Raw genomic sequence first — 27,320 nt, 5'->3', positions numbered from 1 at the left:
TGTAATTCATGTGCAGCTCAGCCCCAGCATGGTCATCAATTTTCTCATATGCAGGAACATAGCTTTAATAAATAAAAGACTGAATTTTGAATATAATTCTTATATTCTTAGCCTTAGGCCTATATTAAAATATAAGTATTTCATTCTATACATGTACAAAAGCAATCAATGTGTGATGTGTAACATGATTAAGCAAACATTCTTTGTCCAGCACACCAAAGCTGTATGACACACAATGCAAATCTGAGCTGCAATAATTTTGTAATACATAATTGTTAAATGTGACCAAAAGGCAAGCGATTCTCAAGTTGTATTTCCAAAGACATGAGTCATCACAGAATATTACAATTCTTCCTTAGCAAACCTAGGTTTGCTCAGTCTGCCCCAGAGCAACAACTTTGCGCATGCCCATTTCAACGCATCTCTGAAACTGGGATTTCAGGAGAAGAGTTTGCAACTGAACGCATGGATTTCAACTGGAAATTAGCTACTTCAAAGGTGAGTTTCTTTACAGAAATAGATTTAAATATATAAACATATTTTCTGAAATCGGATGGAGGATGCTATTACGTATAGGTTTGAAATTTAGGCTATTAAGCCTGGTTATCTGTTTCAGATTAACATTGTTTACGTTAGGATTTCGCTAGCTACTAGCTTGTAGTACAGCTAGTATAATGTACTGTAGAGTTATGCTAAACCCTCCAGAAAGTTAAATACTGAAAATACATACAAAGTTTAGCGTCTCACAAATTACCCACAAAAGAATCAGTAAAATAAACGTTCAGAACTAGAAAAAACCTTGTCCGAAAATAGTTTATTTAGCCCTGGAAGACTGGAGCTAGCGCGTGGCTGATCACGTTTTGATCAGTCGGCACAGCAATGGCGTCTATAAAAGTATCATGTCACTAATTCTTCCAATTTGTACATGCCATCTGTTTTTGGATACGTTTATTCGTTTTGACCTTAAGATGCGTGAGTTTTTCCGACGCTTCCACGAGTGAGTTTTTCCCAAAACGGCAGCTAGGTAGCTGTTATTAGCTTCCGTATAGCAACCTAGCATAATACTCGTAGCAATGCTCCAACCTGCTAGTGTTACTTGTTAGCCTACTAATTGTAAATTTTGAAGCCATACTATAGGCTATAGTATAGCATTTGTCACATTGTTGGAAAATAGTATGTTGTAATGTTCAGAATCACACATGTGCGACGCTACGCTGTGTGGGGCCCTCCTTTCGAACGATCACACATGTGCGATGCTGATCCTTTTATATTTATATCAAAATGCTAATACTATGTACTTAAACTACATTCCACTTTCATTTCTGTACAGAGTATCCTACCACTGTCACACGGCCTAGCACTGTGTCCCTGGGAAATTATGGTAAAGTAATGAATGACCGTTTTTAACAGTGACAATAATTGTATGAACCATGGCAACCTTAAAGGCTATGTTTTGAAGCAAAAGCATGACTTAAAACTTTTGCATCACCTGACTCCTAGGTGTCAACTCTGGTCTGGTAGAGGAGAACCCATATGGGGTCCAGGAAAACAGCTGGCAGCCAGGCAAGTGCAAATATAAGACACTCAAAGCTTCTCAATAGCATTGCCAACTCATTGTAAGGCATACTTAAGTTGTTCTGATCGTGGCAGGGGGATACATATTTGTCAAAACAACAAATGTTGTCTTACAAATGCTTTGTATACAGCCATTCAAGGTAACATGTGTTATTTACATCAATGTTACAGCTAATCTAGAAGAGCCACAGTGTATGCCAATCATGTTAACTCTTGTAAACTTGTTTTACTTGTCTTTACTGACACACATTACAGGTTATGTTCCAGAAGATGGAGACATTGGAGGAGAACCAGCGAGAGGCTCTCCTATTCAGGCGACGACAGGGCAAACATGCTGAAGAGGTGCCAGTGATGGACCTACAGGTGGCCCAAACACAGGCTGTACCCCAAGACCTTGAGAAGCGCCTTAAGGTGCTGGAGTTCCGAAAGAGTGGTAGGTGTTTTGAGATGTTGTGAACTATGGCTTACACGTAGTGTTCAACGTTCAAATTGGTGCTAACAATAAGTTCATGACTTCTAATTGCAGATTCTGTGATGAAGTGGAAGACAGGACTAGGAGAGAAGGCTGTGGAGCTCCTCACAGCGTAGACACTCAAACACGCCCCGGCAGCCCATTCAAAACAAGCCAGGTGAATGAATGATGATGGCAGCTTCCCAATCCAACCTTTCACATGGCTATGTGACCAAAAACTAGAATCCCATAATATTTTTTTGATGATGTATATTATTCTAGATGTGATTTTTTTTAATGACTTCTATAGCCCCTTTCGTACGTGCAATTATGTTGATAGGACTCTAACTTATTTTGTGCTTCATTGTCAGGGCCAACAGACAGGACCTGTAGCGGGGACTGGCAGAAGATGTTCATTCACTGTTTCATTTACTGTATTCACTGGCACTTTGTTTGAAATAAAATGACTGAATGTTACATGGAAATGCTGCCTTGTTTATGATTAGCTTGAGTTAGGCAACACACCACACAAACATAGTCCTCCTGAAGTTGGCTATGTAGCCTATTATACAAGAACAAGTAGCATTTGGGGCAAAAGAGGTCTGCATATGAACCGCCCCAATATACGCAAAAGAACTGAGAAATATAGGTTACTAATTAACGTCGCAGTTACGGACTGGCAACGTCGGAAAATTACGTTGGTAGGAGGTTGCGGTTACGGACTGGCAACGTCGGAAAATAACGTTGCTAGGAGGTCGCGGTTACGAACTGGCAACGTCACAAAACAACGTTGCAAGGAGGTCGCGGTTACGGACTGGCAACGTCGGAAAGTTACACTGTAAACCCGGATTTCGCTTTTTTGTTATCTTAACAAATGTTTTCTTGTCAATATGACATGGGTGTGTGTAGAAAGTTGATATAACTTCAAATAAGCAATTAACAGCGCCTCAACTACATGGAAGTTAACCAAATTGAAAATCAATGTTATGTTAGCTAGAAAGACCTAGTTGAGTTAAAAAACCAGGCTAAAATTGGTCGTTTATGCGTCATCACGTTGTACGCTGAGAGTCACGTGGTACGACTTGCGTGCCTGCGTGACTTTGAATCCACCGGGAACGGGAAGGCACTGCCGCCATCTTTCTGCGCAGTGAAAAGGAGATACCGGAGCGGACTCTTTTACTCGACAGAAGGTGAGTGCAAATTCTTATAAACATACATGTAATACTTCTGAAACATTTAATGTGTTTGGTATTGCGTGATACTCGTTAATTGTAAACTTAACTGAAAAAAATGCAAGCTTTACACTGAGCAGAGTTTTTCTTAACCACTTAGCTTACTAGCTAGCCTACTTAAACATATATGTTCGACAGCACAGTAAATATCGAGTGTAATGACATTAATTTACATCAAAAGTTGTACTTTTCATTGTCACTGGTGGCAGAAAACGAATTAAAAAATGTCAACAAGTAGCGTTTTACACGAGGCGGTAGCGTTTTACACGAGGCGGCACCGTTAAACTGGCTGCCGGAATGTGGCCTACACACAGCGCCCTCGTGTTAGTTCAAACACCAGAAACAACGTCTCCGCTCCAGTCTGCGATGCCAGAGCTGATTTTAATCATGAGTTAGTAACAACCGCATCATATTTTAATTTTTAAAATAGTCAATTTCCTAGTGCCATTTGTGAACTAAACGAGAGCTTTTCCTTGCTACCTGTTTGAATGAATAGGCTATGCAATAACCTTAATCACGTGTTTTTATTAATCCAATTTTCATGGGCGTCTGTTTTTTATTTTTTATTATTTAATTTAAACCACTGCTGGACGGCCATAGTCTGCTGTGAACGTCACGGGCACATCTACAAACAGGGCTGCTGATATTGGCTGCTGTTCAGGCTTCTGTGGTGTTGTATTTATTCTTGGCTGGCCGCGGACCTGTGCTTGCGCGCACACGCATGACAAGGTTGAATTGGACCATAACGTTATTCAGCGGTCTTCAATAGCTCCCAATAGATTTAAAGTATTGTAAATGGAACTTTGCCGTTTACAAGACCGGTGCACGTGTCATGCTTTAAGATGCCCCTTTGAATAGAAATGAGAAAGTGCTATATTTGTTATGAATTGCCCTGGCATTTTAAGAATCATTAACAAATAAATAAATACAAATAAATAAATATCAGCTTAACTGTCTTTTACACTGAACTTTTAGACTTATTATAGAGATATGTGTACTGTTGTATGTAAATAGGAAATGGTTATTTAACTACCAAGTCACATATCTGTCCTAATTCTCCTTTTTTCTCCCTTCTGTTTCCAGTTTTACATGCTGAAAATGCAAATGTAGGTTTTTTATTTTGTAAATTTCTTTGAGAAATATATAAAATGCTTATTAAAGTCAAATATCTTTCCTAATGATCTTTTCTTTCTTTTTCCAGGTCTACATGTTTTGAATGCAAACGGAAATGCTGTGGATTTGTAAGTATTGTACCTACTTCTCAGAAAATCGTAGAAGAATAATTGAACATTATAGAGCTGTCCATGGACATTTTGGAAGAAACTGTCCATTGCCCTGTATCTACAGTGACTGTCATCTAGTTTTCCGATCACAACAATCTCTGAAAAACCACTTGAGACAACATGGAGTTTCACAGCATGGACCTATTGGACATTTAACCTTTAAAATTAACTGTCAGTTATGCAATTTCAATGATCCAGTGACTATAAAACAGTATTTCTCTCATCTTGGGAAACATCTTAAAAGCAAAGAGACTGTTACCTGCCCCTTAAATCATTGTTCTTTCAAATCAAGTGTTTACTCTACCTTTACTTCACACAAAAGTCGTTTTCATAACAATGTCACACTGCAAGACTTGAAATCTGAGCTTGTTATTCAAACAAATGTAAATGAGGAGCACCTGGTTGATCAAGTGCAGTCAGATATCAGTGACGCTGAATTTTCTGGGGGTGAGAATATAACCGAGCAGGAGGTTAACACTGATACAGTTCAGGCAAGACTTGCATCTTTATTTCTGCGATTGCAAGCAGTTTTGCATGTCTCAAAGACAGCGGTTCAGCAAATAGTTACAGAATTGAGGGATATTGGTGTTTTAGTTGGTGAGCTAAACAAAAACACTCTTGATAAAGCATTGAGGCAGCATGGTTGTACCATTGATGAAAACACTTTAAATATAGTTAAAGATACTTTGTGCCAGGCTAATCATTTTAGCTGTCTTTCTGAAGGTGGGTCTTTGGGAACTGACAAAAGAAGGTTATCATTTTTCAAAGAAAACTTCAGTGTTATTAACCCAGTTGAATTCGTTTTAGATTTGTCATCAAAACGAACATTTGTTTATGTGTCAATCTTGGGTGTTCTTCAAGTATTGTTAAATAGGGGTGATGTACTTGACAGAGTTTTAGAAGAAAGCCAAAAATCACAATCTGGCCATTATACATCATTTTCTGATGCATCATACTGTAAAGAAAATCCACTTATTTCTGGTGAAGATCTGAGTATTTCTCTGGCCTTGTATATTGATGATTTCGAAGTCTGTAATCATTTAGGGACATCAAGAAAAAAACATAAATTGTGTGCCATCTATTGGATAATTGCTAATTTACCTGTAAGAGACAGATCATCATTATCTACTATATATCTGGCTGCCCTATGCAAAAGTCAAGATGTTAAAACATTTGGTTACAGTCCAATTGTTCAACCATTACTAAGAGACCTAAAATTGCTTGAAAATCAAGGAATTTACATCAACAGATTGGGAACTTGTGTCAGAGGCACAGTACTATACATTTCATCAGATAATTTGGGGGCACATTCTTTTGCTGGCTTTCAAGAATCATTTAATGTGGACAAGTTTTGCAGATTTTGCCTTGCAAGTCGTAAAGATATTCAAACTTGTTCTGTAAGAAGTGGTGCATTTGTATTGAGAACAAGAGAGTCGCATAACCTAGACCTCTCTGAGCTTAAAGAAAATGTGACTTTGAAAAGTGTGAATGGGGTAAAAAGGGACTGTGTTCTAAATGAGCTACAGTACTTTCATTGCATCACAGGGTTTCCACCTGACTTTTTGCACGACCTGTTGGAAGGCATTGTACCCTTTGAGCTGTGTTTGTGTTTGAAAAAATTAATTGATAAGAAATATTTCACTGTAGATAATTTAAATACTGCCATACAGCACTTTCCTTATAAGTTCTCAGACAAAACCAATTGCCCTCAGAAAATTCCAGTTAATTTTCATTTGGTTGGAACAATAGGAGGGAATGGCCATGAGAATTGGACTCTGTTAAGGTTGTTGCCATTAATTATTGGTGATGTTGTTCCTGAAAATGATAACGCTTGGTCTGTGATTCTCGAACTGAAAGACATTGTTGAAATCTTGGTATCGTCCACTTTCACAGAAGAAAGCCTCTCTTACTTGGAAGCAAAGATCTTTGAACATAGGACACTTTTAATAGAAGTGTTTCCTGATGTAAAACTCAAACCCAAACATCATTTCCTTGAACATTATCCCTGTCTAATTCGATGCTTTGGACCTGTGGTTGACTTCTGGACATTTCGCTTTGAAGCTAAACATAGCTTTTTCAAGAAAGCGGTCCGTGATCTAAATAACTTCAAGAACATTGTTTTATCCTTGGCCAACAGACACCAACTTATGTTGTCATACTTTTTTGACATGCCGTGCCTGTTCAAGCCAGCAGTGGAAGTAGAAAGAGCAACATACAGTTCCCTTGAAAATCTGTCAACCTCAGTCAGACAAGCTATTCAGCACAAATTCAGTCATCTGACCAGTGCATCACTTGCAACAACAGCCTTTATACATGGGACAAAATATGTAAAGGGAATGTACGTATCATTTGGAAGCCCAAGCGGACTTCCTGATTTCTGTCAAATTCTGTACATTGTGGTAGTGGACAACAAGGCATTCTTTATTCTTCAACCTTTCTCTGCCTGGTACCTGGACCACTTCAGATGTTTTGAAGTTTGCAGCGCTGATGATCTCCAACTGGTTGTGGTCGAACCTGCAGAGCTGAACCACTACGCCCCTCTGTCAGCCTACACCGTGCAAGGAAGACACCTGATTTCTCCGAAGGCATCCCTACTGCACTGAGGTGATAATTTTGCTGATTGTCATGTGAATACTTGTAATTGTACACTAACCCTGACCCTTGTTGTTGTTTTGTCAGTGAATATCTACTCATGATCTACTACATGTCTGTACTTTGTGAGCAATAGTAAAATCCAATGGTAATACACAGCCTAGGTTCTGTAAACTGTAATGTAAACAAAGGGGCCACCATAGCTAGCAACATGCCACTTTATAGAGCCTAGGCTTTGTATTCCCACTGCATTTTTTTGCAGCAGAGTACGGACAGGTAGCAGATCGTGAGGAGAAATTCACTGATTATGATAAGCATTCTCCCCCGAATCGCTGACTCTACCTTAAGCTTTACTGCCAAAATATACAAATTTTGAAAACCAATTTTCAGGTATTTCATAGGGTTTAATTAAGGCATTCAATTTATAGTCTGGCAGAACACAAATTTAACATTTTATTTCACCTTGAAGTTACTCGTATGATATCCATAGGCCAATTTATGATATTTGATCATGACACAACCATTTTTGTAACATAATTTCTATTTTTTATTAGTTGGGATTCACCATGTTGCTGCGCGTCATCCTTAGCCAAGACGACATCCGGAGGATAACAATTGACAGCATGCCAGAGACTGTTGATGGCCTTCACTTGATGCTGAAGAACAAGCTTGGATTGGAAGGTGACTTGGTGGTGCAGTTCCAAGATCCAGAGTTCGATAATGAGCTTTGCAACTTGAGTAGAATGTCAGAGCTGCCTAAGGACAAAGTGACTTTGAAAGTATACAGCAAGAATCTTGAATCCTATCATACAGACTCAACCTTAGACACGGCAAGCCTATCCACATCCGCTGAGGGAAGCCCCTCTGCCAGTCATACCCGTCAGCTGCCACAGCCATTTGACATCCCTACTTTTTCGTATGATGTGGAACTTAAGTTGAAGAAAGGAAATGAAGCCTTCCATGAAGATGGAACCCTTCTTGATGTGTCCAAAGACACAAAATCAGACATTTTGGATAAAATAGCAGAAGCCATCTATGTCCACAACGCATACCCAACACGTGAAGATTATGACTTGGTGTCACAAGCTCTCGTCGACAAACATCCCTGTCTGAGGGAACCAGGATCTGTCAGCGGTTGGTACTGTTGGAAATTTAGCTTGAAGTTCAAAATGGGAAACTTCAGACAGAAGCTACGATTGGCTGGATGCCCAGAGCTCAACATCAACTCGCGCTCTTCAGGTACACCTGGGAAAGGAAAACTTAAGAGGGCCAAAAAATCTGAAGTCAATTTCCTGCCAGACATCCCAGAGGGAAAAACACAACGTTCCCTCGAAGAGGAAAGAACCGAGATGGTCACCGAAATGAAGAAAAGGAAAATTGATTGGCAGAAAATAAAAGGATTGATGACCAGCACTTTTTCTTTACGGAGAAAATCAATTGTGGAGGATGAGCCACCTGTGGCGGATGTCAGAGAAAGATGGCCGGCACTGTTCTCTGAACGTCAGGTAAAAGTATTTTTCTATTTCAGATGCGGTTAGGTGGATCAGATTTGAAATTGCTTAAGATTTGCTAAATAATTTATTTAAGAATGGTTAATATCAGTCATGAATAATTTGGTATAAAGAATGCATTGATTTAAAAAAAAAAAAATCTGCAACAACAGTAAAGTAATTGAGTTTACAGCCAACTGCTTGTGTTCCTTTGCTTTTTTCTGCCTACCAGATTGAAGCAGAGTTTGCTCGCCTCACGTCTGTTGACCTGAAAGACTCCCTCTTCGCTGGCCTTGACAAGTATCTACTGAGGTTCCTTGGGGTGTACAGGGCCAGGATGGGTCTGGTGGAGCTGAACAGCCTTTTGAGGACTCTGGACATTGATGTCCGTTGGTTGATATAAGTCTGTTCACACAAAGCCAATTAAATCTACCTAATCCATTTTTCTTATCTATCTAGTCCATAACCTTCCCATGTGTTACAGATCATAGAGCAATAGTTTGAAAACCTCTTGTAGACTCACATTTTGAGCTAGAACTTTTGGCATACTTCTATAATGAAAAGTTATTTATTTAATTTTAGTCCAATAGCCATCTTTTCCGAACATATTGACTATTTCTGAACTGAAACAAGTATGAAGACTTAAGTAGAATATATAACATCACTTAGAATTATATTCTGATTTCTGGTCTAATACATCCCATCTGTATGTTTATTATTTTTACAGGGTTCCAACCAAAGGCAAAGGGCAGTTGTTTTGATGGGGCTCCCCCACTACTTAAAAGATGGGTCCACACTGTACAAGAAAGTACAGGTATGTTTTTCAATAATAACTTACCGGACCACACCAGATAAACCAGAATTTATTTAAATTGAATTGGCCAATATGGCAGAATTGTGCACTCCCTAATATTGGTATCTGTTACTGCTGTTGTTATGAAACCTGAAATTCCCCATGGGTATCAGTAAAGGTTTATATTTTTTTAACATATTTGTCCACTTTGTGTAGGTCACAGATGCAGAGGAGGACTGGACAAAGGGAATGGCAGTCGGTATCCTCATGGTGGCACAGATTGATGAACTGGTCCGTTTCGCAGTGGTCCTCGAGGAAGAGATCATCTTTCCAAGCCTAAGTGATTTCCCAACTGCTGTGGCACTGCTGATGGGTCTGCTCTTTGCCCTTAACATCGACTACCCCAGGGGCCTTAGGTACACTTTTGAAGTTATTCAGAAGGTGCTTATGGACATTGGTGGAGGGCAATGCTCTGCCTTGGTTCATGGCTTAAAAAACCAACTCTTGAGGAAGAAAATGTAAGCTTAAAAAGCACAGTTTACGCAAAAGTGAACATTGTTGAGTGTTAAATGGACTCATTTAAGGTTAGGTGTTTGCGATCTGAACAAAGCAAGGTTCTGCATTGGTTCATGGTGTAAGAAATTAAGTTGTTGAAACCGTGCATGTTTAAGAGTTCAAGCAGAGTTTACTGTGTTTTGGTAACAACCAAATGTCACCATCTTCATGGGTTTGTGGAATGAAAATAGGTGATTGTATTAACATGTAAGATCTACTGAATATAATCTGAATGCCAACCAAATGTGGACATGGTATGAGAAATTGACTCTTAATTGAAAACCATGCAAGTTACAGCACCAACTTCATTCTAGTTAACTAAATAAAGACCTGGATGGGCATTATATTTTGACACTTTATCAGTGTAAAGTGAATGGCCGCTGTAGAAGATTTAGACACTATCTAGATGTGGGGGACAGCAATACAGACAATTCTGGGTTGTTTACTTACTGATCATTTTTTATGCACTTTTTGTAAATCCACATAGTTGCATGGCAACAAATTATTCTTTTTTCAAGTTGACACCACCTATATATAATGTGTATTTTTGGTTGTCATTTACAACTTGAAATGCATATTTTCAGACTAGTTTTCCCCCTGCATCCCTTTTTTTATGTTTTGTTGCACTATTTGTAAAAGCAAATTGTTGAATGCCAACTAATGTTATCACAATACAAATCTGTAGGAGAAATTTGGGGGAGGAAATAATTTTAGGATTGATACCTAAATTAAATTCATTAAAATAACAAGTATTTTGCGAATATGTGTGCATAATATAATTGGTAACAAAATAATATATGCAGAAAAGGGCTGTAAAAATCCTCAACAGTACAGATTTGTTATTTTGATGACGTGTCGGTACAGTTGTAACTTGTTACTGTTTTGTTTTTTTTTATACGTGAAGATTTCATCTTCAGTAAAAAAAAAGAAAAAGGTAGGCCTACAATAAAACTGTTGGTCTGTGACTGCCAAAATCTCTGGTGTAAAGGCTCGTCATTTACTCTTTTGAAATAAAATCCTTAGACGTAATGAAATGTGATGTATGCAGATAATATGTATTGAGCAATGTTTTTACAGGTTAAAAAGAGAAATATTATCCACTTAGAAATGTAAGTAGATCTTAATAAGAGTATTTAAGATATTGGTAAGTGCCAATAACTAGTACATCAGTTAAATTAACTTGTAAATTTATGTAAACTTGATTGAGGTTTATATTCAATAAGTTCATAAATGTAAGTACAACTCACTAGTATTGCAGTTAAATCAACTTTTAAATGTATGTCATCTTGATTGGGGTTTGTCTTCAATCAGTTCATAAATGTAAGTACATCTCACTAGTTTTGTAGTTACATCAACAAGAAAATGTATGTTACTTATACTGCTATTTAAGTTTAATCAACTAATACATTTAAGTAGTTTTGACTCAAGATGAAGTTATGTCAACTAAAGGTTTCAAGTAATATGGACTGAAGATGGAGTTGAGTCAACTAGAAATATCTATTTAAGTTAACTTATTGTCTTAGTTGTCTTGACATACAATTTCAAGGCAGCATGGACACTTGAATTTTTAAGTTGAAACAACAAGTTCGGGTTTACAGTGTACGTTGCTAGGAGGTTGCGGTTATGGACTGGCAACGTCGGAAAATAACGTTGCCACGACGTTGCGGTTGCGGACTGGCAACGTCACAAGATGACGTTGCGGCAACCTACTGGCAACCCACAGATGCACGGTCCCGCAACGTCGCCAAAGACGTTGCGGCAACGTATGTTTGGTCAACGAGTGACGTTGCGGCAACGTAAGGGCAACGTAACTGTGTTAGCTGGGTTTCCTTTTTGTATTGTTCTAAAGTGCTTCTCAGCTCGTGAATAGCGTTTTCAATGCATTTACAAAGTTTGGCATGCAACTTCTGTCTGAATGGTTTTCTTGATGTTTAAAGTGTTATATATAACATGCTTCTGTGGCTGATTTCATATTGAAAAGGTGTTTTGTGAAGATGTTTAGCCCTTAGATTCACTTTTTGAGACTTTCCTTTTTGTATTGCTCTAAATTGCTTTCAGCTCCTGAATAGCGTTTTCAATGCATTTACAAAGTTTGGCATGTAACTTCTGCCTGAATGGTTTTCTTGATGTTTGAAGTGTTATAACATGCTTCTGTGGGTATTTATACATGGTAAAGTTGTTTTGTGAAGATGTTTAGCCCTTAGATTCACTTTTTGAGACTTTCCTTTTTGTATTGCTCTAAAGTGCTTTTCAGCTCCTGAATAGCGTTTTCAATGCATTTACAAAGTTTGGCATCTAACTTCTGCCTGAATGGTTTTCTTGATGTTTGAAGTGTTATAACATGCTTCTGTGGGTATTTATACATGTACACCAAACTTTGTAAATGCATTGAAAACGCTCTTCAGAAGCTGAAAAGCACTTCAGAGCAATACCAAAAAGGAAGGCCTCAAAAAGTGAATATAAGGGCTACATATCTTCAAAAAACAACTTTACCATGTATAAATACCCACAGAAGCATGTTATAGCACTTCAAACATCAAGAAAACCGTTCACGCAGAAGTTAAATGCCAAGCTTTGTAAATGCATTGAAAACGCTATTCAGGAGCTGAAAAGCACATTAGAGCAATAAAAAAGGAAAGTCCAAAAAACGGAATCTAAAGGCTAAACATCTTCACAAAACACCTTTTCAATATATATGCAGCCACATAAGCATGTTATAACATTCAAACATCAAGAAAACCATTCAGGCAGAAGTTGCATGCCAAACTTTGTAAATGCATTGAAAACGCTCTTCAGAAGCTGAAAAGCACTTCAGAGCAATACAAAAAGGAAAGTCTCAAAAAGTGAATATAAGGGCTAAACATCTTCACAAAACACCTTTACCATGTATAAATACCCACAGAAGCATGTTATAGCACTTAAAACATCAAGAAAACCGTTCAGGCAGAAGTTAAATGCCAAGCTTTGTAAATGCATTGAAAACGCTATTCAGGAGCTGAAAAGCACATTAGAGCAATAAAAAAAGGAAAGTCCAAAAAACTGAATCTAAAGGCTAAACATCTTCACAAAACACCTTTTCAATATGAATGCAGCCACAGAAGCATGTTATAACACTTCAAACATCAAGAAAACCATTCAGGCAGAAGTTACATGCCAAACTTTGTAAATGCATTGAAAACGCTCTTCAGAAGCTGAAAAGCACTTCAGAGCAATACAAAAAGGAAAGTCTCAAAAAGTGAATATAAGGGCTACACATCTTCAAAAAACAACTTTACCATGTATAAATACCCACAGAAGCATGTTATAGCACTTCAAACATCAAGAAAACCGTTCAGGCAGAAGTTAAATGCCAAGCTTTGTAAATGCATTGAAAACGCTATTCAGGAGCTGAAAAGCACATTAGAGCAATAAAAAAAGGAAAGTCCAAAAAACGGAATCTAAAGGCTAAACATCTTCACAAAACACCTTTTCAATATGAATGCAGCCACAGAAGCATGTTACAACACTTCAAACATCAAGAAAACCATTCAGGCAGAAGTTACATGATAAACTTTGTAAATGCATTGAAAACGCTCTTCAGGAGCTGAAAAGCACTTCAGAGCAATACAAAAAGGAAAGTCTCAAAAAGTGAATCTAAGGGCTAAACATCTTCACAAAACACATTTTCAATATATATGCAGCCACATAAGCATGTTATAACACTTCAAACATCAAGAAAACCATTCAGGTAGAAGTTACATGCCAAACTTTGTAAATGCATTGAAAACGCTCTTCAGGAGCTGAAAAGCACTTTAGAGCAATACAAAAAGGAAAGTCTCAAAAAGTGAATCTAAAGGCTAAACATCTTCACAAAACACCTTTTCAATATGAATGCAGCCACAGAAGCATGTTATAACACTTCAAAAATCAAGAAAACCATTCAGGCAGAAGTTACATACCAAACTTTGTAAATGCATTGAAAACGCTTTTCAGGAGCTGAAAAGCACTTTAGAGCAGGGGTTTTCAAAGTGTGGGGCGCGCCTCCCCTGGGGGGCGCCAAATAGTTCTAGGGGAGGCGCGCCAAAGAGTTTCAGGGGAGGCGGCAAGTATATATATTTTTTATTATTGAAAAAAATATGCTTTCTGGAAAATTATAATTTGGTAGATATATGGAATATACATATTTTAATGTCATTTAATCATTCTCTCAGTCTGGACAGCATGTGAAGTATACTTGACACAAAACATCTTTAGCTAGCGGTGACAGCAACTTTGCCGATAGAAAATGTCTGAACCCAGCAGAAAGCGCAGAAAATATGACTTGGTATATATATGTTGGGATTTTCTTGGATAGGGCCATACGATGTTCAAAAGCCACAATGTGTGGTCTGCAAAGAGGCTAACCCTAACTGAGGCATCATATCTCATTGTATTACGTAGGCCTATTGCAAAGGCGGGTAAGCCCCACAGCATCGGCGAAACGGGCAGCGCTAGGGAGGGGCTAGCAGGTGCTTCAGCACCCCCAAGAAAGACCAAAGCACCCCGATAGCACCCCCCAAAATATTGCTTGTTTATTAATAGTTTTCAGGCCATCGGGAGAATTCACAGTGGGACGCTCTGCCCGCTTATAAAATCGGCTGCTTTCTCTTTGTTTTTTTCACACACCGAATGAAAGGATATGTGTTAAATTTGTTAAGTTACTGTGTGACTGATAAGTAAGCTAATGGGCTACACTAGGTTTTAATCTAAATAAGCACATTATCACACCGTGCATTAAAAAGTGCAGTTTTCAGTTGTCGCGCATGCTCTCTTTCTCAAACACAAGTGCCTGCCAAGTGTTTGCCATGGAGACAATAAATATGGAGTTAGATTAGTTTCATAATTCAAACAAACAAATGTAACACGATTCAAACAAACGTAACACGATTCAAACAAACCTAACACGATTCAAACAAACGTAACACGATTCACAAATGTATTTCGTGATTCACAAATGTAATACGATTCACAAATAAATGACCCCCATTACATTTGTTTGCAACCTGACAAACACAAGTTACAAATCGGAGAACACGAGTTACAAATTGGAAAACACGAGTTACAAATCCCTGCATTCGTTGGTGTGGATTTTTGGAACTTTCCTGACGCGCTTAGATTCACAAATGCATTTTTTCTAAAGTATATTCTCTGCAGTCTATCAGATCCTCTCTTTCAATTTTAGCCAATCACATTAACGTGTCTGTGGACTTCAACAACCTGCCATAATAACGCACATCGTCTCCTTCAGATCACGAGCAATGTCGTCTGGTAGCATGTAGGTGAAATATTGCTTGTTAATCAGGGACAAGCTGAAACTAATCTAACTCCATAAATAAACCATCATTTATTGTTGTGGAGGGAGTTAGCTAGATTAAGCTGATAAGAGAAGAATAAAATAGAAGGGAAAAAGATGCCAGGAGGAACTGAAAAAGCCAGGTAAAAAAAGAAAGATCTGTCACTTCATAAATCTAGGTTCCTGCAAGGGTGGGAAAAATATGTTTTCTCAAAAGCCCTGAATCTTTCAGGTAAACATTTGGGTTGTAATTTCCGGAAAATATAAGAATATGAGTCCAACTTAATGTTCATATTAAGCTAGGCTACATAAAGCAAAAATTTGCACTGAAATTAATGCAAAAAATGTTGCTCGCGCACCATGCACGCTCGCATTAATGTGAAGTTACGATTTCACCTCACATCAAAACCTTGACTAGGTCTTAGGTTCGGGTGCGCATTTCTCATCGCCTCTTGTCCCGGGGCAAGGTCCTCACCCGCCTGTGTGACTTGCGTGAGGAAGTCCTCCTATTTCTCGCCTAAAACAACTCTCCGTTGGTGAAACACATGGAGGACATGAACTGGGTGACAAGGTTAGCCTATTTGTCTGATATCTTTGAAAAGATAAATGTGCTCAACACTTCTCTGCAGGGAAAGGAGTGCCATGTATTTTTGGTACATGATAAAGTCGAGTGTTTTTTTTTGGGGGGGGGGGGGGGGGCACCATCGTTACTTTCTTGAGCAATTAAATATATCTCTTGTTCTGGCTGTTTTGTGATATGCATGCCTAAAAAGAGCATACTATTTCTATACTAAAATAATATCTGCATTATAATTATTATGACTATGATGATTTTTCATTAGGCTATTTTTGGTGCCCCCTCAGCACTTGGTGCCCTACGCGCAATGCGAGTGGCGGGAGCGGCGGCACTGCCTATGTTGATCCCATTTGCTCGACAACAGAAGTGGAAACAACTAACGTTGTCATTTCAAATGATGTCTAGTCAATCTGTTGAAAACTGTGTTGTGCAGACACAATAGATTTATTTGTACGTTTTTATTTCAAGTCGCCACCTTCGATGTTTCAGTGAGTTATGTTGGGTTATGCTCTGCAGCTTCACTGGTTGTAAACCAACCAATCAGCACGCAGCTCATCTATATATTCATGAGCATACCATAGAAAGAAGAAACCCTCTTGTTTTATTCCAGAGCTATTTCACAGGGTGCATTAGGGCGCATAGAACAGCACCCGGGACATTTTCAGCCCAACCAATGTTACATACCCTATTCGGAGACCTTAAGGAACAGTGTGAAATACCCCCCAAAAAATCATTCTATGACCCCGTTAAAATGGGGGAGGCCCCGGTGACTTGATGTTCTCTCAAGGGAGGCTCACTGTCTTACACTTTGAAAACCCCTGCTTTAGAGCAATACAAAAAGAAAAGTCTCAAAGTGAATCTAAGGGGTAAACATCTTCACAAAACACCTTTACCATGTATAAATACCCACAGAAGCATGTTATGACACTTCAAACATCAAGAAAACCATTCAGGCAGAAGTTACATGCCAAACTTTTTAAATGCATTGAAAACGCTCTTCAGGAGCTGAAAAGCACTTTAGAGCAATACAAAAAGGAAAGTCTCAAAAAGTGAATATAAGGGCTACACATCTTCAAAAAACACATTTTCAATATATATGCAGCCACATAAGCATGTTATAACACTTCAAACATCAAGAAAACCATTCAGGCAGAAGTTACATGCCAAACTTTGTAAATGCATTGAAAACGCTATTCAGGAGCTGAAAAGCACATTAGAGCAATACAAAAAGGAAAGTCCAAAAAACGGAATCTAAAGGCTAAACATCTTCACAAAACACCTTTTCAATATGAATGCAGCCACAGAAGCATGTTTTAACACTTCAAACATCAAGAAAACCATTCAGGCAGAAGTTCCATGCCAAACGTTGTAAGTGCATTGAAAACGCTATTCAGGAGTTGAAAAGCACTTTAGAGCAATACAAAAAGGAAAGTCTCAAAAACGGAATCTAATGTCTAAACATCTTCACAAAACACCTTTACCATGTATAAATACCCAGAGAAGCATGTTATAACACTTCAAACATCAAGAAAACCATTCAGGCAGAAGTTACATGCCAAACTTTGTAAATGCATTGAAAACGCTCTTCAGGAGCTGAAAAGCACTTTAGAGCAATAAAAAAAGGAAAGTCTCAAAAAGTGAATCTAAGGGCTAATATCTTCACAAAACACCTTTTCAAAATATATGCAGCCACAGAAGCATGTTATTATACATCAAATATCAAGAAAACCATTCAGGCAGAAGTTATATGCCAAACTTTGAAAATGCATTGAAATAGCTATTCAGGAGCTGAAAAGCACTTTAGAGCAATAAAAACATGAAAGTCTCAAAAACGGAATCTAAAGGCTAAACATCTTCACAAAACCCCTTTACCATGTACAAACAGCCACAGAAACATATTATAACACTTAAAACATCAAGAAAACCATTCAGGCAGAAGTTATATGCCAAACTTTGTAAATGCATTGAAAACGCTATTCAGGAGCTGAAAAGCACTTTAGAGCAATAAAAAAAGGAAAGTCTGTGGTAGAAAATTCTAGCTGGTCTGTGTAGATATGAATAGTCGAAGATGGCGGTTGCAATTTAATTTATTAAGACTATACAATTTCATATGATTAAACAAAGTACTTTGTGATCAGTCATTAACGAAGGAGGTGCCATCTACACAGATCGTTCGTAAGAGTGATATCGCTATCACTCTTACGAACGATCTGTGTAGATGGCACCTCCTTCGTCACACATGTTCAACCTTATATAAACTTTAGATCAATGGCATTCTGTAAGGTCAATCAATCAATGTAGCAAACTCTGATTGGCTAACTCAACTTAGTGACAGCTTAAAACAATACATTTCCACCAAGAGTCCCAAAGTTCTTTGTTGTCACAGCTCTCTCCAGAGCAGTAGATAATAAAGCCACAGGGGTTGACCAATCAAACGGTCAACTGTCCTTTGTGTGACCATCTTCAAACAAGAACTTAATTAACATCACCTATGAAACAGGAAGAGTCAGGGCAGCTTGATCCATGTATCCATCTCACCACAGGTGATAAGAACAATACAACCAAACCCACATTGTCCTTAGACCAACTGTCTCTTCCCCCCAGGTGACAAGAACTCTTTCAGGTCACCCAGACTTCCTGTCTCTTACCAATGAACATAGAAGATTATAGATTTCATCCACATACATATATGCATATGACCAACATTTCTACAACAAGTCTCAAAAACGTAATCTAATGGTTAAGCATCTTCACAAAACACCTTTTCAATATATATGCAGCCACAGAAGCATGTTATAACACTTCAAACATCAAGAAAACCATTCAGGCAGAAGTTACATGCCAAACTTTGTAAATGCATTGAAAACGCTCTTCAGGAGCTGAAAAGCACTTTAGAGCAATAAAAAAAGGAAAGTCTCAAAAAGTGAATCTAAGGGCTAATATCTTCACAAAACACCTTTTCAAAATATATGCAGCCACAGAAGCATGTTATTATACATCAAATATCAAGAAAACCATTCAGGCAGAAGTTATATGCCAAACTTTGAAAATGCATTGAAAACGCTATTCAGGAGCTGAAAAGCACTTTAGAGCAATAAAAACATGAACGTCTCAAAAACGGAATCTAAAGGCTAAACATCTTCACAAAACCCCTTTACCATGTACAAACAGCCACAGAAACATATTATAACACTTAAAACATCAAGAAAACCATTCAGGCAGAAGTTATATGCCAAACTTTGTAAATGCATTGAAAACGCTATTCAGGAGCTGAAAAGCACTTTAGAGCAATAAAAAAAGGAAAGTCTGTGGTAGAAAATTCTAGCTGGTCTGTGTAGATATGAATAGTCGAAGATGGCGGTTGCAATTTAATTTATTAAGACTATACAATTTCATATGATTAAACAAAGTACTTTGTGATCAGTCATTAACGAAGGAGGTGCCATCTACACAGATCGTTCGTAAGAGTGATAGCGACCATCACACATGTTCAACCTTATATAAACTTTAGATCAATGGCATTCTGTAAGGTCAATCAATCAATGTAGCAAACTCTGATTGGCTAACTCAACTTAGTGACAGCTTAAAACAATACATTTCCACCAAGAGTCCCAAAGTTCTTTGTTGTCACAGCTCTCTCCAGAGCAGTAGATAATAAAGCCACAGGGGTTGACCAATCAAACGGTCAACTGTCCTTTGTGTGACCATCTTCAAACAAGAACTTAATTAACATCACCTATGAAACAGGAAGAGTCAGGGCAGCTTGATCCATGTATCCATCTCACCACAGGTGATAAGAACAATACAACCAAACCCACATTGTCCTTAGACCAACTGTCTCTTCCCCCCAGGTGACAAGAACTCTTTCAGGTCACCCAGACTTCCTGTCTCTTACCAATGAACATAGAAGATTATAGATTTCATCCACATACATATATGCATATGACCAACATTTCTACAACAAGTCTCAAAAACGTAATCTAATGGTTAAGCATCTTCACAAAACACCTTTTCAATATATATGCAGCCACAGAAGCATGTTATAACACTTCAAACATCAAGAAAACCATTCAGGCAGAAGTTACATGCCAAACTTTGTAAATGCATTGAAAACGCTCTTCAGGAGCTGAAAAGCACTTTAGAGCAATAAAAAAAGGAAAGTCTCAAAAAGTGAATCTAAGGGCTAATATCTTCAAAAAACACCTTTACCATGTATAAATACCCAGAGAAGCATGTTATCACACTTCAAACATCAAGAAAACCATTCAGCCAGAAGTTACATGCCAAACATTGTAAACTCTCTGTTCCTGAAGGGAAGAGATACCCATCTATCACTACTGTAAAGAAGTGGAATGCTGCACAAGAGAGGAATGCTCTCTTGAATTTCATTCATTTAAAATGTTCAACATTGAATGCTTTTGAAAACTGTGGCCCACTCACTGACCATTGTTATTGGTTTAATTGACTGTCTCTTAGCACACCTGACACCAGAGAACATTAAGCCTATTTAAAATAACCACATACAGCTCAAAATATCAATATCAAATCCAGATGTCAACAATACCTTGGACAATCAAGCAGGGGGTGCTTGGTAACGTCACTGTCCTCTGCACATCAGCAGCTGTAGCACACGGCTGTAAAATAAGAAACAACACACATCAACAGTTGCATATGTTCAACATGGTGCATAAGAGAATGAAATGAAATCACTTTTTTAAAAATAAATCTTTTAAACAACTTACATCATTCTCAAGCATGATGGAATTCTTGGGCTCTTTGAAATATGCCATCAGGAGCATAAGGACACATGCAGCCTTGTCTGAAGTCTCTGGCTTGTAAGTGTTCAGGACATCCTCGATCCCAGGACGACGGCTGTGTTCCAGGAAGAAACGAATGGCTGTACTGCCTTTTCCGTTCATGGCCTCTTGCAACTTATTGAGAATGGAGACATCTGTCAGCAGACCAAAGTGGGAGTAAAGGCCTCTTTGCGAGAAGAGAAAAGGCCATTCCTCCTTTATTTCTGCAATGGCTGGTGCAGGCACACTGTTCAGGTACCGGCGCTGAATGATGTAGGTCTTCTCCATCAGAGTGTCAGCTCTCTCTGCCCCGCCCATCCCTTCCTCTGAGTAGATGTTGCACAGTTGCCTTTTCATTTCATCCAAGGTTGCCTCGGTCTCTCCAGCAGGAAGCTCTTCAGGACACCACCTCACACATCCGTACTGATCCACAGGGCCTCTTGCCATTTCTCTGGCCCCCTCTCCCACTCCAATGTGGGGCCTTCTCTCTCTGCGTCGCCGTGCAAGAGTGTTTTTTCTATTTTTATATTCTACTCTCGTTTTAATTTGCTGAAGAAGAGAGTGACAGCCATCTCCAATAATGTCTCCTTTTTTCCCAACATCGGCAAAAGTATTCGGATAGTCCCTTACAATGCTCCGGGCAATGCTTTGACACATCCCTCTGGTGGGGTTGGGATCATTTTCCAACATTTGGTCCACCACTACCTTCACCATATCTCTTCTGTCCCCTGGTGATGCTCTTGTTTGATCTGCCACTGCTTTTTGAACTGCTGCTGGCGTCTGGTACCATCTGACCCGGAAGTTTGTATACCATTGCTGGCCAGGAATTGTGGGTGACGACAAAGATGATGAGGGAACTGGAGTACTTGGTGAGGTACATAGTGAGGTACATGGAGTATTTGAGCGGAAAGAAGAGCATGTGCTTTCAGAACTTGATGATGAGGGACATGGAGTACTTGAGCCAAGTGGAGAGGCAATACCAAAGTCTATGTCAAGCACTGGAAATCCTAGAAGTGACAGAATAAGAAAAGATTATTAGATATACAGAAGGAAAAAGTTTGATCGAGTATTCTTGCTGAAAAAAGTTTCAGTTTGTACAAGTAAACTTAAATGGTGCAATTTGTACCATTCGGCTGTTAAAGACCAAATGTTCATCAGCACCCCTAATGCTCAGATGAAGATAAAAATTATACTAAAACTTGTTTATTTGAAGTTGATGTCATGTGTTTGTCCAATGTTCACATTACACTGTCAAAATATGGATTTACCTTCATTCCGAATGCCACTCAGCAGTTTTCGACACTGGATTGGTCTGAGGTATTTCTCCAGATCCTTTTCTTGTAGCAAAGCAAGGTCTGCCCTGGTCTCCACACCAAGCTCTTCAAACCCTTCCACCAAGGAAGTCAGGGTTTCAACAGGAAGGCCTGGTAGAAAAGATGAGACTGCTTCCTTGATCTCTAGATGATTCATTATCTGAAAGATCAGAAAGTGTTAAACACTAATTAGTTTCCATTGTGCACAAATGGTCTGTTTGTGATTAATTTAATAGTTGATTAGTCATCGATTGAACATTGCAGCCCTAACTGGAACAAACTATTCCCATCTGTATTTTATCTATCTCTATCCACAATAACTAAGTTGTGCATTCTATTTTACCACTAGTCACTATCCCTGTAGGTGAGAAAATAAGATAACCAACAAACAACTTACTTTCGTGATGAACGCACTCTTTCGGCTACTAAACAAAGTTTTTGATTACGAGTGTAAGAAATAAACCCAACCGTCATTCTCTATGTTTCTAACTGATTCTTAACTAGTACATTTACTAGGACGGTTTCTTATTGGCTGATACCCGCCAGTCTTTCTTACAGTCCGGTTTCTTTTCTCACCTGGCTGCTTAAACTGAAAAAGAATGGTGAAGGGCAATTAGTCACAGTTTACATTTACATTTAGTCATTTTTCATGCACTTTGTAAGCTGGAAGAGGATGGTAGTCAAGCAAATCCTTGTGCTTGATGCAAACATAATCCTCTTGGGCTGCTCCTAATTCACAGTAGATGCCCATGTCTATCAGCTTTACAAAAGTATGTTTCTCTGTCACAAAGTGCACAGAATCTTGGTGAACAATGACCAGGTTAATTTTCCCAACATAAAGTTCTTCATCTTTGTTCTCAAGCAAAACAAACATCCCTTTTTTGTACACAGTGCCCTTCACTGTTACACTGTTACAAGCCACTTAAGATTGTGACTCAAACTCATAACTAGCTACAAATGCTCTGATCCTGTCGTTGTAATCGTTCACATAAAACTCTGTACCCTTTTCTACTTGTATTGGTGGAGGGAACAGGTTTCCTGCACTCAAGTAGGCTTGCAGTAGTTGGTGTCTCTCTGCCAGAGTTTTGCAAAGACTTTTGAAGTTGTGTAATCTTCTGGCACACTGTTTGAAAAGCGTGTGTTTGCTTTCAAATCTTAGCGTCCACAGGCGGATTAGTGGCCCAAAATGTATGATCAGCTCTGGATAATGGCACAAATAATGATGCTTTGGCTTTAGGGGACGGTCAGGGAACAGCTTTTTCCTGTAGTATATGTACAGACATGTTCCACTATTTCTCTTAGCTGCAAAATGAGCTGCCATACCTCATTGTCACAAGGATTCTTTATCCTGTCACCTACCAAAAGAGGTAGCAATCTAAGAAAGCACCAGTTTTGAACTGCATGCCCACTTAATGTCTCACAGCCAGGAGAGAGATCTTTCGGTTTGTCGTTGCCATCATTTCCTTGGTATTTGAATTGGTTCTTACACCGATTTAATTGAAGGTAAGTAAAATGCTTTTAAGTAAAAAGTGTCAATAAACAGAGAAAGGTCATAAGAGACGATACCCTCAAACAAGTCATGGCCAAGGCATGGTGGAAGGCCAGGCTGGCAAACATGGAAATGAGCAAGCTGATTAAAAGGAGAGTCAGACTTAATGCCACATACAGAGTTGGTGTCACTAGTTTTTAGTTCATCCAAGTGACTTTTGTACAGTTCTGCTGTTGTAATGGTACCACACTCATGTGGTTCGTTCACAAATCTGCCCCTATCTATCTCACAGTACCGACAGAAATAATCAGCCCGACTGAAATTTTCCAAAAAGCCACCAATACAGTGGGAGCCCAAGTTATCTCCCGAAATGGCAACCAAAGTACCTTTAACTGCACTGCCATCATGCATCACAAAACCTCTCTCCTCCAAGACTTTGAGGTCCTTGATCAGAGTTTCAAACACTTTGTTTGTACTTAAAATCACGCTCCTTACAGAGGAGGACAAGTTGCATTTGATTGATGGTCGACCTATAGTGTGGGAAAATGTCTGTCAGGGTTGAGTAAACTGCTAACACTTTGTTTTTTTTTCCCTGAACCAAGTGGGTTGACCACCTCAAATGCATCTTGGTAGAGTATTATACCAATTGAGGAAGGCTCAGATTTCAGTAAAAGATTGTTTTGAAATCCCTCTCCATCCCTAACATCCTGATAGACATCAGGAGCAGAGGGTTCCAACCTGGTGGCGGCATACTGGTCTTGAACAGACTGACTTTTAAATAGTGCAGTCAATGTCTCCAGCACAGGTATGTATTGTGCAAAGCACTCTTTGCCGTTTTCATCAGTTCCTAAGAACTGTGGCATAGGATCAACATAGTTGAAACTCTTTTTAAATGCACCCTTCCTCTTTATGTCCGTGCTCAGAACTCCTCTATTATAGAGCTTGAGTAGATCCCCTGCATTCAATTCATCAATAATGTTGCTTATAGTGGCTTCAGGAATTCCAAGTACCTTCAACTTCTCACTCAAAATGCTAAAGGAATGTGACAGGCCAAGCTCATGGGCATTTTGAAAGTCCTCAATGATCGTTTGTATGGTACTTGCCGGTAACAATAGCTTAGCTTGTAATTTTAAGTAGAGAAGTGTAAGGTTTTGTAAAAAAAGGGTTTAATCCTCAGCAAATGGCATTTCTGATTCATGTTGTTCATCAGAAATATCAAAACATGACTGACTAGACTCAGGCTGACAGTGGCTTTCCGGTACATCCGAGGACAGTCAGGTACACCACATTGATATTGATAATAGGGAGTGTTACTGTGCAGCTTTGTATGCTGACGAAATTGAACAACAATCTCAGACACATGCTCACACGGGTTAAATTTACAGTGGAACATTGTTTACCAAAAGGCTGACAAAATCCAGAAAATGAACTGGCTAGCATGGGCATGAAATAGGCATGATATTACCTTGTCAACCATCGATCAGCAATACGTTAATTGAGGAAGGCAGGGGAATGGGCAGAGATCTCGATGTGGGCTGAAATGAAAGAAAAAAAATATGAAAATTAATGAAACATATATTTGCATCCAATTATTGTCAGCTAAATTATTTAGAAACTATACCTTTATTGATGCACTGCATGCTGACAATAATAATACTGAGAACAAAAGAACAAAATGTTTGCTCAACTCCTATAACTTTCAGACTTCCCATGTATTGTTTTACATTTTTTACCATCAACCTGTAATTGGCTTAACAACGACATCTGGAGACCATTAACTTTAAATGGAAACACACAATTTGGGTTTTCAATGTAGTGGGAATATCAAGATTTTAACAATGTAGTACTGTCTTTGTATATCTGGTGAAGCGGTGTAGCATGGGCCAACATAATTCTGACCATAATTCGTCATTAGGCTTCTTAAAAACGTTTTACGGAGTGAGTTCTATTACCGACGCTTCCACCAGAGTTAGTTGCTTTTCCAAAACGGAAGCTAGCTAGCTTTAGTTAGCTTCCGTTACCTAGCAACCTAGCATAATAGAGGGTTTTCACAGACGTCACATTCTGGGCAGTAACCCGGATGCGCGGCCATCTTGGAGGCACTTGATGTAAACAACTCGACGGAGTACAACGAAAATAACGTAAATTCTTCACTCTTTGGTACAACTGTAGCCATGTCTAAATGACCGAAAAGGTCACCAAAACGTGTCCAAGATAATAACATGTAGGCTTATCTTATCTTATGAAACTAACTCAGATAGTGTACAGTGTACATAGCAAACTGGGGGTCTTTGAAATGAAAAGAAAAACACGATTCAGTGTCACTTGGCTACACCTTGAGTATTGCAATGATATCATACAGTTATGGTTAGGTTGATTTAAGACGCTATTGCATTACTTACTTTCGCCTTCACAACACAACGGTCGTTGAGGACTTGGTACTGCATCTCCCTCACCCATCCACACACCATCTGATTGTAGGCCTCCAAACCTTTGTAAGCTTGAAGGTCTTCCGCTGTATATGGGCTTGGCGAGAAAACCAGGTAGTTCACAATATCTGGATGTCCGACTGAAGGCAGAATCACAGGGTCGTCACAGATCCAAGAAGAGGGAGCTAACTGGTAGGGATCTGCACCGCCAATAAATCAAATTTTCTCAACATATCAACGGTTTTCTTGCAGTCCAAGGCCTTCCCTGTATGCATTTGGATCTTGGACACGTTTTGGTGACCTTTTCGGTCGTTTAGACATGGCTACAGTTGTACCAAAGAGTGTAGAATTTACGTTATTTTCGTTGTACTCCGTTGAGTTGTTTACATCGAGTGCCTCCAAGATGGCCGCGCATCCGGGTTCTTGCCCAGAATGTGACGTCCGTGAAAACCCTCTATACTTGAAACAATGCTACTACCTGCTAGTGTTACTTGTTAGCCTCCTAATTGTAAATTTTGAAGCCATACTATAGCGTTTGTCATCTAGTTTTGTCTATGGAAAATAGTCGTTGGAATGTTCAGAATCACTCATGTGTGACGGTACTCTGTGGGGCACGCTTTCGAATGATCACATATGCGTGACGCTACTCCTTAGCGGGTTTTAACGACCACTGCAAAGAAGCTGCAATTCCTGTGCAGACAGGAGAACCTAGCAGAACAACTATCTCTCCAGCTTTCCATCACAGCCAAAGCCCACCTGAGAGGTCACGACAGCTAGTCAGACTCGTTAGATCAGAGAGGTATATTAACATCGCATCGTTTGAGTATCGTAAAAGTCGAGACTTCAGGGTCCCGGGTTCTGGACTGGATGGAGTGCTACAGAGATGGCGTTCTGCTAGGTTCTCCTGTCTGCACAGGAACTGCAGCTCGTTTGCAGTGATTGTCTCCCATGTATGCACAGGAACACTGAAGCTATGTAAATGTGTCTCTTTGGTACAGCTTTACTGTGCAACACTAGTTTACTCCAATGTTAATACTTAAAAATAGCATTCGCGCTGACCCACAGCAGTTAGCTTGCGTTAATCGTTCATCCTAAATTGGGAGCCAGAAAAAAAACTACACATTTATAGGGTTATGTATAGATTGAACAGTACTTGCAACAAATCTTTAGATGAGGCAACATATTCTATGTTTCTATTCCACTGATGCCAACTTCAAATTAGCCACCCTAGAAGGTTCTAACATCGACCATGTGAGACTTAGAGCTAGCTATCAAACTAGACGAAAATGTTTGCAATCATGACAGATTTACTGGATTACATTATTCAAATTAGTGTAGTACGGTATTAACTGAACAACTAAACATAAGTACACAAAGCAATTACTAGCAGATAAATTAGATGGATGCAGATACTTTACCGTTATAGAGCCAAGG

At 39.0% G+C, this 27,320-nt stretch overlaps 2 protein-coding genes and 2 long non-coding RNA genes across 7 annotated transcripts; 3 read left to right on the top strand and 1 right to left on the bottom strand.

Moving 5' to 3' along the window:
- The first annotated feature begins 831 nt into the window (after positions 1–831).
- LOC146235999 (uncharacterized) lies at positions 832–2,472 on the top strand. Of its 2 annotated transcripts, none has more exons than XR_014740997.1 (6): positions 832–997; positions 1,331–1,381; positions 1,501–1,563; positions 1,831–2,008; positions 2,102–2,204; positions 2,398–2,472. It is a non-coding gene; the product is annotated as an uncharacterized LOC146235999 (long non-coding RNA). The 2 variants fall into 2 exon arrangements; XR_014740998.1 differs by having other exon boundaries at positions 2,407–2,425.
- A 661-nt stretch (positions 2,473–3,133) lies between these two features.
- Positions 3,134–7,869, top strand: LOC146235998 (uncharacterized). Of its 2 annotated transcripts, XR_014741047.1 has the most exons (5): positions 3,134–3,216; positions 4,342–4,364; positions 4,460–4,499; positions 7,006–7,145; positions 7,688–7,869. It is a non-coding gene; the product is annotated as an uncharacterized LOC146235998 (long non-coding RNA). The 2 variants fall into 2 exon arrangements; XR_014741048.1 differs by lacking the exons at positions 3,134–3,216; positions 4,342–4,364; positions 4,460–4,499 and adding an exon at positions 6,289–6,879.
- Positions 7,870–8,160: 291 nt separating this feature from the next.
- Positions 8,161–10,945, top strand: LOC146235997 (uncharacterized). The gene is made up of 4 exons (XM_084688001.1): positions 8,161–8,638; positions 8,856–9,008; positions 9,351–9,437; positions 9,633–10,945. Exons 1-4 carry the CDS (start codon positions 8,303–8,305, stop codon positions 9,936–9,938), a joined length of 882 nt encoding a protein of 293 aa, XP_084544127.1. The 5' UTR covers positions 8,161–8,302; the 3' UTR covers positions 9,939–10,945.
- Positions 10,946–16,056: 5,111 nt separating this feature from the next.
- LOC146235996 (uncharacterized) lies at positions 16,057–26,660 on the bottom strand. 2 transcript variants are annotated; one of them, XM_084687791.1, is made up of 6 exons: positions 25,860–26,660; positions 24,923–24,992; positions 21,924–22,128; positions 20,602–21,662; positions 20,424–20,493; positions 16,057–19,595 (listed from the first exon to the last, which is right to left on the bottom strand). In XM_084687791.1, exons 2-6 carry the CDS (start codon positions 24,932–24,934, stop codon positions 19,582–19,584), a joined length of 1,362 nt encoding a protein of 453 aa, XP_084543917.1. In that variant the 5' UTR covers positions 24,935–24,992; positions 25,860–26,660; the 3' UTR covers positions 16,057–19,581. The 2 variants fall into 2 exon arrangements, with proteins under 2 accessions (XP_084543917.1, XP_084543916.1); XM_084687790.1 differs by having other exon boundaries at positions 16,329–20,493; positions 25,860–26,654.
- Positions 26,661–27,320: the final 660 nt, after the last annotated feature.

This window comes from Hypomesus nipponensis, chromosome 22 (genome assembly GCF_054491055.1).
Source record: "Hypomesus nipponensis isolate SF chromosome 22, ASM5449105v1, whole genome shotgun sequence".
Classification (NCBI taxonomy): domain Eukaryota; kingdom Metazoa; phylum Chordata; class Actinopteri; order Osmeriformes; family Osmeridae; genus Hypomesus; species Hypomesus nipponensis.
The sequence above is the reverse complement of the archived record's forward strand: the minus strand, read 5'-3'. Positions and strand labels throughout refer to the sequence as shown.